The sequence below is a fragment of the Martes martes genome, assembly GCF_963455335.1.
Source record: "Martes martes genome assembly, chromosome: 5".
In the NCBI taxonomy this organism is placed as follows: Eukaryota; Metazoa; Chordata; class Mammalia; order Carnivora; family Mustelidae; genus Martes; species Martes martes.
In genome coordinates this window covers 12,292,771-12,305,956 of record NC_137892.1, presented here as the reverse complement: position 1 = coordinate 12,305,956, position 13,186 = coordinate 12,292,771, and the positions used below count along the sequence as shown (strand labels likewise).

Below are 13,186 nucleotides of genomic sequence, written 5' to 3'. Positions count from 1 at the left end.
CTTCAAAAAAGCATGGTATTTAAAAATCTCTCTTTTCTTTGCTCATTTGTTATGTTTCTCAAATTCCACATATGAGCGAAATTGTAAATTTTTTATTTCTCAGTTTACTTATTTTGCATAGCAGAATACTCTCTTGCTCCATCCTCATCATTGCAAATGGAAAAAGATCATTATTTTTGATTGCTGAGTAATATTCCATTATATATATAATGTTCCATATATTATTATTCCATCACATATACATATAGATATATCTATTTATACAGTTATATCTGTCCATATAGCCATTTATTAGTCAATGGACACTTGGGTTGTTTCCATGTTTGGCTATTTTGAAATTGTTGCTATAAATTTTGGGGTACATGCTTACCTTTGAACTTGAATGTAAATGTCTTTCCAGAGAAACTTATGGCCTGAGAACAACATCTTGGAGAAATTCATAGATGTACCTTTTCACGGATTGACTAAAAATTGTGCAAATAAAGCCCTTCCCAAAATGCCTTAGCATGATGACATCTGGCATAACCAAAGGAACCAAAAAGCATAAAAAAAAGTGAATGTGAGGGAAACCAAGCCAAATGTTACCATTTTATAATTTTCTCTGGAACAAAATATATAGTTTATATAAGAGAATTATCCTTAGCCTAAAAGTGCTTTTGTACCACTTTAGGGAGAACCGTGAATGAAAAAGACTTGGGTATCACCACAGCCAAGTTGAAAATACAAATATAAAGATTTACTGAGAATCACGGATAACCACAATTAACAAAAGTCAGATTGCTAATTCATGTTTTTCATTTCAGCAACTCCCCCAAACTCTCCTGGCTTCTAGTCAATTTGGACATTCAGATTCAAAAATGAGGAAATGATACTATAATCTGTGATGGAAGTAACATCATTGAGCTTATGGGACAATGTTGTAGTCCTGGCTTGTGACAAGAGGCTCCTCTGGAAATAACTCATTTGAAATTATTTCATTATACTATAATTGTTTTTAATCTATAGTTCACAGATGGAAGAAAACCAAAGAAGAAATGTGTCCACAGTTGCTTATGTCATCCTACTTGGTTTTGGGGACATACAAGAAGGTGGAGCTTTACTTTTCTCTTTATTGCTCAGCCTTTATCTGGTCACACTGATTAGTAACCTGCTGCTAATCCTCGCTGTCCAGAAAACTTCACATCTTCAGACTCCAATGTATTTTTTTCTGTGCCATTTATCTTGTGCGGATGTTGGATCCATAAGCAGCATTGTTCCCCAGTTGCTGTGGGAGGTTTTAGCTGGTGGTGTCACTATCTCTTTTACTGCCTGTATGCTGCAACTATATGTTGTTGGTGCTCTGCTCACTGTGGAGTGTTTCCTTCTGGGTGTCATGTCCTATGATCGCTATTTGGCCATCTGTTGGCCCCTGAGATACTCAGTACTTATGGACAGCAGAGTTTGTGTCAAGTTGGCAGTTGCTTCATGGATTGGTGGTTTCCTCTTCCTTGGAGTCATGCTAGCCTTACTTGCCTCTTTAACTTTCTGTGGTCCCCACATCATCAACCATTTCTTTTGTGACTTCTTCCCACTGGTGAAGCTTTCCTGCACAGACACTACAATAGTGGAGAAGGCAGCATTTGCTTCATCATTCTTATCCCTGTCTCCATTCTTTTGGACATTGTTATCATATGGATTCATTCTCTCCTCCATTTTAAGGATTTCTTCCTCTACAGGGAGACACAGAGCCTTCTCCACCTGCTCATCCCACTTGATTGTGGTAAGCATATTTTATGGTACTCTGGTTGTGGTGTACATGACACCACCATCAGAAACAACATTCAGTCTGAACAAGATTTTCTCACTTCTCTACACGGTCCTCACACCCGTTCTTAATCCTTTAGTTTATAGTCTGAGAAACAAGAATGTTCAAATTGCTCTGATAAAAGGAGCCAAATTTCATTGTTCAGGAAGTAACCAAGGCTAAATAAAAATGTGGTCAATTGGGATTCAGTAAGTTACTAATTCAGTAAGTTAGGCATCTGACTCTTGGGCTCAGCTCGGACTTGATCCCGGGATCCTAAGTTCAGGTCCTGAGTTGGGCTCCACACTGGTTGTGGAGCTTGCTTAAGAAAAAAACAAAAACAAAAACAAAAACAAAAACGTGGGCTATGAAAAAGTGTGGTTCCACCGGAAATTGGAGAAGAACATGAGGATTGTGGAATTCCATTTAGTCAGTGAACAATTAATTAAAATGATTTGACAAATTTATAATACTTTGGATAATGAGGTAAAAAAATAAAACATCAAATTAATGTCATTATCTTTAAATTAAATAGAAATGTTAACTTCATATTAGGTGATATATTATCAGCTATAATATTATTACAAAAAGACTTTCAAGTTTATTTCCATTCATATGTTATTTTATCCTCATTGCTGTAAGAGAAGGCAGTGTGTGGACTCCATTATATATGATGCACTCCTAAAATTGTTAAAATTTTAATAAATTTTATTAACATGGATTTTTTTTCATCCAAATTAGATGTAATATTTCTTGATAGTACTTTGTGTACTTAAGTTTCTTCACTAACTTATAATTTAGGATACTTAAATTAAGAACAAGCCAAAATACTTGACTAAAACCTAAAAGAGTAAATGCTAAAGAAAAATAAAAGTATAGTTGGGTGAGGACTGATTTAAAATATTTAATAATACAAATTGTTTTAAGAATTTAGCTTACATTTAATGTAAATTAAAAAAACATAAATTGCCTACTTTAATATTGCTTTTACAGTAGCATTATGGATCAAGAAATAATCGGCACAACTTTTACTGATTCAATTTTTACTGAAACACAACATATATATATATATATATATACATACATATATATATACACACATACATATATATATATGAAGTTAGGATAATTTTAAAGATTATGGACAATTTGAGATAAGGCTGTGATTTATTAAGACATTTTAGACAGTTACAGCACTTAATAGATTTTATCATTTGAATAAAAATATTAAAGCAGTCAATGAAATATGAAAGACCAGAATTGGACACAGGTTGTGACAAAAATTTAATATCTATTTGAAAGGAGCAGGTTTTATTTCTTTTTAAAGATGCTTTTTATTTGACAGAGAGAGCGTGCACAAACAGAGAAGCAGGCAGAGGGAGAGGGAGAAGCAGGCTCCTTGCTAATCAGAAAGCCAGATGCTGGGCTCAATCCCAGGACCCTGGGATCTTGACCTGAGTTTAAGTCAGATGCTTAAATGACTGAGCTACTCAGGGCTGTTCCCAAGGGAACAGGTTTTAATTCAATAGCACCAAAAGCAATTGAAAATGCATATCACAAGAAAATAAAATCCCTGCTAATTTTACCTCATACCATACAAAGGAATCAATTCCAAGTGTATTATGGAGCCTAAATATAAAATCCTAAAGATTAATTTGGAAAAAAATATATTTTTATGAAATTAAGATAAAGGGATACTTTTTCTTTTCTTTTTTTTTTTTAAAGATTTTATTTATGTACTTGACAGGCAGAGATCACAAGTAGGCAGAGAGAGAGAGAGAGAGAGGAGGAAGCAGGCTCCCCGCTGAGCAGAGAGCCCGATGCGGGGCTCGATCCCAGGACCCTGGGATCACGACCTGAACCGAAAGCAGAGGCTTTAACCCACTGAGCCACCCAGGCGCCCCAAAGGGATACTTTTTCAAAAAACGTTTTATTTATTTGAGAGACAGAGATACAGCAAGAGAGAGAGCACCAGCAGTGGGAAGAGGGAGAAACAGGCTCCCCGCTGAGCAAGGGACTTGGTGTTGGACCAGATCCCAGGACCTGGGATCATGACCTGAGCCTAAGACAGATACTTAACCAACTGAGCCACCAGGGAGCCCCTAAAGGGATATGTTTTAAACAAATAGCATCAAATACAAGGAATATGTGAGGAAATTGGACTGTATCAAAATTAAAAGTTCAGGTTCATCACTATACACCTTTGGAGAAAAATGCAAAAGAAAGAGATAAAAAAGGGTGAGTGTATATTATTAACAATAAAAAGCTGGTCTAGGATTCATGTCAAAATGACCAAGTATTTCTACAAATCAATAGCAAATTTACAGCATACCTACCAAAAATGTATGTAACTTATAATATGTTTTTTTTAAAAAGATGAAAAACAAATGGTCAAAAACATATAAAAAGATAAATTGTCTTCTTTTGGATGTCCTTCAGAGGCAGACCTGAGAACAGATTTTAAATGTAAGTACTTTAACTGGGTCTTATCTAAGGAATTACAGTACTAAAGTTGAGGATTAATGTGAGAGTGGGAAGAAAGAGATCTCGACACATTAATGAGAAATTTACCAGTGATATGACCTGAGGCTCAGTTCCACTGGTAATTTCTTCCTTTATTCAGCAAGACCATGACATACTTCTTCTTTCTTTTTTTAATTCCTTTTCAGTGTACCAGAATTTATTGTTTATGCACCACATCCAGTGCTCCATGCAATACCTGCCCTCCATAATACCCATCACCAGGCTCACCCAATTTCCCACGCTGTGTCCCTTCAAAATCCTCAGATTGTTTTCAGAGTCCATAGTCTCTCATGGTTCATCTTCCCCTCCAATTTTCCTCAACTCCCTTCTCTTTTTCCATCTCCCTATGTCCTCTGTGTTATTTCTTATGCTCCACAAATAAGCAAAACCATATGATAATTTACTCTCTCTGCTTGACTTATCTCACTCAACATAATCTCTTCCAGTCCTGTCCATGTTGATACAAAAGTTGGGTATTCATCCTTTCTGATGGAGGCATAACACTCCATAGTGTATATGGACCATATCTTCCTTATCCATTCATCCATTGAAGGGCATCTTGGTTCTTTCCACAGTTTGGCGACCGTGGCCATTGCTGCTATGAACATTGGGGTACAGATGGCCCTTCTTTTCACTACGTCTATATCTTTGGGGTAAATACCCAGTAGTGCAATTGCAGGCCATGACGTACTTCTTACCTGCATTGTCTGTCATTAGTAAAAATGTTTTTCTGGGAGCACTGAGTCCCCATTTTTTTTTTGAAAAATAAAAGGGAGAGGGCAAGCATGTTCTTTGGACTGGACATATAGTCAGAATGCTATTCACTAAGAGTGTAGTGAGAAGTCATAATCTTGTAGCAGAATGGTGAATATGGAGGGCTGTGAACAAGGCACCAACAGCTTCGACTTCAGCACTGAGCTGCTTTGTACCTCAGAGATCTTCAGATAAAAGCCTCAATGAGAAACCATTACACTTCCCCCAAAACAGTTAAAATTAAGGGCAATGCTGGATTGTAACGGTCTCTCAGAAAAATGTATTACTTAAAATATAACCCATGAGAAATTATACTAGTTACCAAGCATGTTTAGATATAGCCTTAAGAAAAACATATATTGGCAACAGGCCTGGTGGTGGGGAGGACCATTTACACCCTTAAAGCCAAGCAGCTGGGGATGCCTGGCTTGCTCAGGGCCAAATGCCACCTGCTTCATTTTGCCGTTATCTCCCCTTCCCCAAAGAGCACCTGTGACTAATTAGATGATCCCTTTAAATGGGCTTACACAACTATAAACTTCATACTGCTTGACCAGATATATTTTGCCCTCCTTCTTGTTTATCTACAACACATACCATTAATGTGTATCCTTCTTTGGCTCCTTTGTTAATTACTGTCTATATCTAATAAATACAGGACTGAGGAGTTGTTCGGGGTGACAGTATTTTCTACTGTTATCCCCTGCTCCCATTTTCTTGCAGCTGACTTGTTTGTGCCTCATTCTTCTCCCGTGCGCTATCAGAAAGTGACACTAGGTGTTGTCCAGAATGTAAAGCAAACAACTTCCATATGCTACTGGTGAGAATAATATGTTGGTATCTACTGAATTTGAACATGTGCTTAATTGTAAAATAACTACTCCACGACATGGTATTTACAAAGCAAAAATGCATAAGTATGTGCTACAAAAGATATTTCCAAAAATGTTTAGTACTAGCATTATTTGGAAGAGGTGGGAAAACATCTTAAGTATTTATTAGAGTGGATATATACACTTTAACAATATATATAGTGGAATAACATATAAAATTATTATGATAGACATATAGCTAGTGAAACAAAACAATGTATTTGATAGAAAAATGTGATTATGCCTACATCACTATGTTTTACGCAGTTTACTTATATGGGATTTCACTATAAAAAGTTTGAAAATATAAAACCATCATCTGCACATTCTTACAAAATGGAAGATTAAGTCTATAAAAGATAATTTTTATAACTTTTTATTTATATATGCCACAAAAAGAGGAAGAAATCAAGAATTTGTTTTTGCTGTTTGTTGTTTCTTTTTTATTATTATATTATCTTAGTCATCATGCAATACATCATTAATTTTTGATGTAGTGTTCCATGATTTATTGTTCTGCATTTCTATTAGTAATCCTGAGATTTATCAAAATTTTCTATAGACCTTTTTACATCATTTTAGATGGTCAGAGTTATTTACCTGGTATTGGAATCCCAACTTTAACTGTTTAACATATAATGCCTATGTGGCCTTTCTGAATATCATTTCTGTTGTCTTCATTAAATTCTACCATGAGACATACCACTCCTGGGGATTTTCTGGATTTTACCCATGAACACAAGGAAGACTTGTTATCTGTTGTGTCCCAGGAGAAAAAACAAACTGGGAATATAATATTGGCATATAGAACCTGAGCTAGTGAACTTTCTAGTTTTGGAGTAAAACTCTATGGACCCTGACCTCCACTGTAATATTGTTGCTCACTTACTTGCCAGGAAATTCTTAAGCTTATACTAGAGAAAGTCTGAATAAGAATAGCAAAGAGAATCTTGCTGTAGCACAGTGCATGGTTCATTCTACTTCATCTGTGTTATTCCACATAGAATTACATGGTTCCATTACCAGTTATAAAGGTGCAGGTGTTTTCCAAGTTGCATTATCTAAGTGACATCATCTGTACACCAGAGGCTCTCTGCTAGATACCAAAGAGAGAGCTTTTGTGTATCAGTCACCGTTATTAGTTACCTAAAGTGGCATCTAGCTAGCTATATTCTATGCACAACTTTAGGGAAGATCAGAAAACATTTACCCACATTCCAGCGAGGGAATATGTTAACCTCCATGGACCTAGAACACATAGCCCCAAGGAGCATTGAAATGTGCATGAAAAATTGAAGAGCCAAAGATGGACTCAGTGTTGTCAGAACTCTTACAGTTAATGTGCATAGATGTAGGAAAAATTACAAAAAATGCACCCCCGAGTCTCTGCCCTAATCCCTAGGATATATGAACATGTTGATACATCATTCCTATAATTTTATGATCCTATATAGCACAACTGATCTTAAGATAGGAATGCTATCCTGCATTATCTGCGTGGGTGCAAAGGAACCATGGATACATTAAAATCCAAGAGCTTTCTTGTACTAGTGGCTAAAGAATAAGTCAGAAAGATATGAAATGAAGGCATAATTTGACCCCCTTTTGCTGTCTTTGAATACCAAAACCCTACAAAGATGGCACCATATAAGTAAACTAACAATAACTTTTATGACTATGGAACCCAAAATGTTCAACAAAATATTAGCAAATCAACTCTATCAGCATACACAGCTTAAAAAGTTAATCTACACAAAACTTAAACTTAACATCAGACTTAATGAAACATTGATTTTTTTTTCCTTAGGATAAGTAAAAAGGCAAAAGTGTTAATCTGCATAGCTTCCATTAAAATTTCTACTATAACTCTCAGGCACTGTAAAAAGAAAAGAAACATAATAAAATCCATAGAAATATGGAGAAAGAACTGAAAATTCCTCTGTTTATGGAAGGCATAATTTTAAATGTAAAAAAAAAAAATTAAGAAGCTTTCCTGGGACTGCCTGGCAAATGGCAAAAATGTGGTGAGACCCTCCCAGAAAGAACAGCATGGGTCTGCACATAAACTTAATTTTGAAACTCAGTTGTGTGCCTGAGGTTAAAAAAAAAAAATCAGACACAGGCCGAATGAATGCAGGGTTATGACAGAAACCAGGGACAGAAGAGTTATGGTTTGGTCTTCAGTGAGGGATCACTGAATAGTGGGGACATTCCCCTGTGCCTGGGAAGCACATAACTACTAAAATATATCCACCTGAGAATCAGCACAACATGTCTGTCTCCCAGAAGTCCACACAAACAACTTGCTTACACCAAGTTTACTGATCACAGAGTGCTACAAAGTTTCAATTCTAGGGGAAAATAGGATCTCGCTCACTTTTTACTTTTATTTTTTTTCATTTATTTTTTTCAATTCCTTTTCACATTTTTAAAATTATTTTATTTTATTTATTTTTTATTTAAAATCAATTAAATAACATACACTGTATTATTAGTTTCAGTCAGAGTTTAGTGATTCATCAGTTGCCTGTAACATGCAGTGCTCATTACATCAAGTACCCTCCTTTATTCCCTTCACTCATTTTCTCAATTCCCCAACACGTCTCCCCTCCAGCAACCCTCAGTTTGTTTCCTAGCATTAAGAGTCTTTTATAGTTTGTCTTTCTCTCTTATCCTATCTTATTTCACTTTGTCTTCCCTTGCTCTATATACATTAATTTTGATTCTTAAATTCCATGTATGAGTGAAATCATATGGTATTTGTCTTTATCTGACTTATTTTGCTTAGCATAATACTCTCTAATTCCATCTACATAATTGTAAACAGTAAGATTTCATTATTTCTGATGGCGGAATAATATTCTGTTGCATATATACCACATCTTCTTTGTCCATTCATCCGTCCTCAGAAATCTGGGTTCTTTCCATAGTTTGGTTCCTGTGGACATTCCTGCTATAAACATTTGGGTGCAAATGTCCCTTGGAATCACTATGTTTGTATCCTTTGGATAAATACCTAATACATAACTGCTGGGTTGTTGGGTAACCCTATTTTTTAACTTTTTGAGGAACCTCCATACTGTTTTGTAGGGTGGCTCTACCAGTTTACATTCTCACCAACAGTGTAAGAGAACCCCCCCTTTCTCTGCATCCTCATAACATTTGTTTTTTCTTAAGCTGTTAATTTTAGCCATTCTGACTGGTGTTAGGTGATAGATTGTGGTTTTGATTTGTATTTTTTTGATACCAAGTGATGTTGAGAATTTTTTTCACATGTCTGTTGGCCATGTATATTTTCTTTGGAGAAAAATCTTTTCATGTCTTCTGACCATTTCTTGACTGGATTTTTGTTATTGCTTTTTGGGTGTTGAATTTGAAAAGTTCTTTATAGATTTTTGGATACTAGCCCTTTGTTTGATAAAACATTTGCAAATGTCTTAGCCCATTCCGTATGTTGCCTTTTAGTTTTGTTGATTATTTCCTTTTGTGCAGAAGTTTTATTTTGATGAACCCCCAACAGTTTATTTTTGCTTTTGTTCCCCTTGCTTCAGGAGGCATATATAGTAAGAAGTTGTTATGGCCGATGATAAAGGGGTTACTGCCTGTGTTCTCCACTAGGATTGTAATGGTTTCTTGTCTCACATTTAGGTCTTCCATTTATTTTGAATTTGCTTTTGTTTGTGATGTGCAGAAGTAGTCTTTTCATTCTTCAGCATGTTATTGTCTAATTTTCTCAACACCATTTGTTGAAGAGACTCTATTTTTTCCCATTGGATACTGTTTCCTACTTTAAGATTAGTTGACCACATTGTTGTGAGTTCATGTCTTCATTTTCTATTCTATTCTGTTTGTTTATGTTTCCAATTTTGTTCCAGTAACATGCTGTCTTGATGACCACAGCACCCTGAGATCAGAATTATATGTATCTGGATCTCTATGGGGGTAGAAGACGCCAGTGGTCAGGTAAAGTGGAGAGGGAATGTTGGACTGATATCAGAAGATAAACAAAAGGGGGAGGGAGCCACCAGAGGCGACCAACTGGAAAGTAATACCTCAATACAAGAGTGCCCTGCATCTGGGGACCAGCATTAAGTTGGTGTCTGGTTGAAAGCACTCAAAAAGAGCAAAGCATCATGGGGGGAAATTGTGGGAATCGGGGCAGTAGGGGCAGGGGCTTTAGTCCCTGGACCCAGAACAGCCACCCCTGGCGCTGAACTGGAGAGAGTGCTGCGGAGAAACCAGGTCTTGGTCCCTGAGATGCCAGCGTGCCCGAGAATGCATGGGGTCTGACTCCCATGAGGCGCGGGGAGCCTTGCCAGATGGCAGAATGCTGCACTGTGCTATCAGAGCCTGAGACACACATGCCCCACGCCCTCCTCTGAGAGAGGTGCATGGAGGCACCAGCTGGGCGCTCTTAGACCCATGCTATACTATCAGAGCCTGAGACACGTGCACCCCACACCCTCCCCTGAGAGAGGTGCACGAAGGCGCCAGCCCGGTGCTCTTGGACCCAGAAAGACCAGGCATTCCCAGCCCGGGCCAGCAGGAAAATCTCAGTGTGCGATCACTGCTTGGAACCTCCCTGGCAGTCTGGAGCTGCCCAGACAGCCACTGCTGCCATGGTTTTGGGTACAAGCAGGAGATCCTCCATCCCTAGGGACAGCGACTCAGAACCTGCTCTGCCAACAGTCGAGGGGGAATTTATGTGCTCTGCGGCAACCAGAGGCTTCAGACTGAGGCTTCACTCTGAGAGGGAGGTTGGGGTGCAGTTGGCTTTCCTCCAAACCTCTAAAAACTATCAAAAGCTGTCAAAGCGAAAGAAAACAAATGAAAAAAACATAAAAACCTCCAGAGAACAAAAGCCTGAAAAACCGGTTTCCTCAGAGCCCACCCCCTTGAGGGGGGCAGGAGGACTTAACTCAGGGAACATCACTGACTGAAACCCCACGTGGCAGGCCCCTCCCACAGAAAACCAACCGGGGGGGGGGGGGAAGACGACAAGAGAACAACCACCACTACTTCATAGATTCAGCTTTTATTTTTAACTCCTTCCCATTATTCTTTTTCATTTTTTTATATAGTTAATTTTTTAACCTATTTACCATCACAGTGACATGTCTGGTACATCACATTCCATAATAAACTTTTATCCTGAACTTTTTGATACATATACCTATGTTTTTCTTTTGCTTTTCTATTTTTTTTATTTTTTTATTTTTTTTTAAATTAAATTTTTTATTTATTTTCAGTGTAACAGTATTCATTGTTTTTTCACCACACCCAGTGCTCCATGCAATCTGTGCCCTCCCCAATACCCACCACCTGGTTCCCCCACCCTCCCACCCCCCGCCCCTTCAAAACCCTCAAGTTGTTTTTCAGAGTCCATAGTCTCTCATGGTTCACCTCCCCTTCCAATGTCCCTCAACTCCCTTCTCCTCTCCATCTACCCTTATCCTCTATATTATTTGTTATGCTCCACAAATAAGTGAAACCATATGATACTTGACTCTCTCTGTTTGACTCATTTCACTCAGCATAATCTCTTCCAGTCCTGTCCATGTTGCTACAAGTGTGGGGTATTCGTCCTTTCTGATGGAGGCATAACACTCCATAGTATATATGGACCACATCTTCCTTATCCATTCATCCGTTGAAGGGCATCTTGGTTCTTTCCACAGTTTGGCGACCGTGGCCATTGCTGCTATAAACATTGGGGTACAGATGGCCCTTCTTTTCACTCCATCTGTATCTTTGGGGTAAATACCCAGCAGTGCAATTGCAGGGTCATAGGGAAGCTCTATTTTTTTTTTTTAATTTTTTATTTATTTTCAGCGTAACAGTATTCATTGTTTTTTCACCACACCCAGTGCTCCATGCAATCTGTGCCCTCCCTAATACCCACCACCTGGTTCCCCCAACCTCCCACCCCGCCCCTTCAAAACCCTCAGGTTGTTTTTCAGAGTCCATAGTCTCTCATGGTTCACCTCCCCTTCCAATTTCCCTCAACTCCCTTCTCCTCTCCATCTACCCTTGTCCTCTATATTATTTGTTATGCTCCACCAATAAGTGAAACCATATGATACTTGACTCTCTCTGTTTGACTTATTTCACTCAGCATAATCTCTTCCAGTCCTGTCCATGTTGCTACAAAAGTTGGGTATTCGTCCTTTCTGATGGAGGCATAATACTCCATAGTGTATATGGACCACATCTTCCTTATCCATTCATCCGTTGAAGGGCATCTTGGTTCTTTCCACAGTTTGGCGACCGTGGCCATTGCTGCTATAAACATTGGGGTACAGATGGCCCTTCTTTTCACTACATCTGTATCTTTGGGGTAAATACCCAGCAGTGCAATTGCAGGGTCATAGGGAAGATCTATTTTTAATTTCCTGAGGAATCTCCACACTGTTCTCCAAAGTGGCTGCACCAGTTTGCATTCCCACCAACAGTGTAAGAGGGAAAAAATATCGAGTGGAAAAAAGACAGTCTCTTCAATAAATGGTGCTGGGAAAACTGGACAGCTATATGTAGAAGAATGAAACTTGACCATTCTCTTACACCGTACACAAAGATAAACTCGAAATGGATAAAAGACCTCAACGTGAGACAGGAATCCATCAGAATCCTCGAGGAGAACATAGGGAGTAACTTCTTTGATATCAGCCACAGCAACTTCTTTCAAGATATGTCTCCAAAGGCGAAGGAAACAAAGGCAAAGATGAACTTCTGGGACTTCATCAAGATAAAAAGCTTCTGCACAGCAAAAGAAACAGTCATCAAAACAAAGAGGGAAGCTCTATTTTTAATTTCCTGAGGAATCTCCACACTGTTCTCCAAAGTGGCTGCACCAGTTTGCATTCCCACCAACAGTGGAAGAGGGTTCCCCTTTCTCCACATCCTCTCCAACACACGTTGTTTCCTGTCTTGCGAATTTTGGCCATTCTAACTGGTGGAAGGTGGTATCTCAATGTGGTTTTGATTTGAATCTCCCTGATGGCTAGTGATGATGAACATTTTTTCATGTGTCTGGTAGCCATTTGTATGTCTTCATTGGAGAAGTGTCTGTTCATATCTTCTGCCCATTTTTTAATATGATCATCTGTTTTGTGTGTGTTGAGTTTGAGGAGTTCTTTATAGATCCTGGATATCAACCTTTTGTCTGTACTGTCATTTGCAAATATCTTCTCCGATTCCGTGGGTTGCCTCTTTGTTTTGTTGACTGTTTCTTTTGCTGTGCAGAAGCTTTTGATCT

The 13,186-nt window shown here is 38.2% G+C and overlaps 1 protein-coding gene across 1 annotated transcript; it reads left to right on the top strand.

The window, feature by feature from the left end:
* Positions 1 to 1,012: 1,012 nt before the first annotated feature.
* LOC308342684 (olfactory receptor 5P52-like) lies at positions 1,013 to 1,966 on the top strand (the record flags this gene model as incomplete). Its single annotated transcript, XM_080803252.1, has 1 exon — positions 1,013 to 1,966. One exon carries the CDS (start codon positions 1,013 to 1,015, stop codon positions 1,964 to 1,966), a length of 954 nt encoding a protein of 317 aa, XP_080659378.1.
* Positions 1,967 to 13,186: the final 11,220 nt, after the last annotated feature.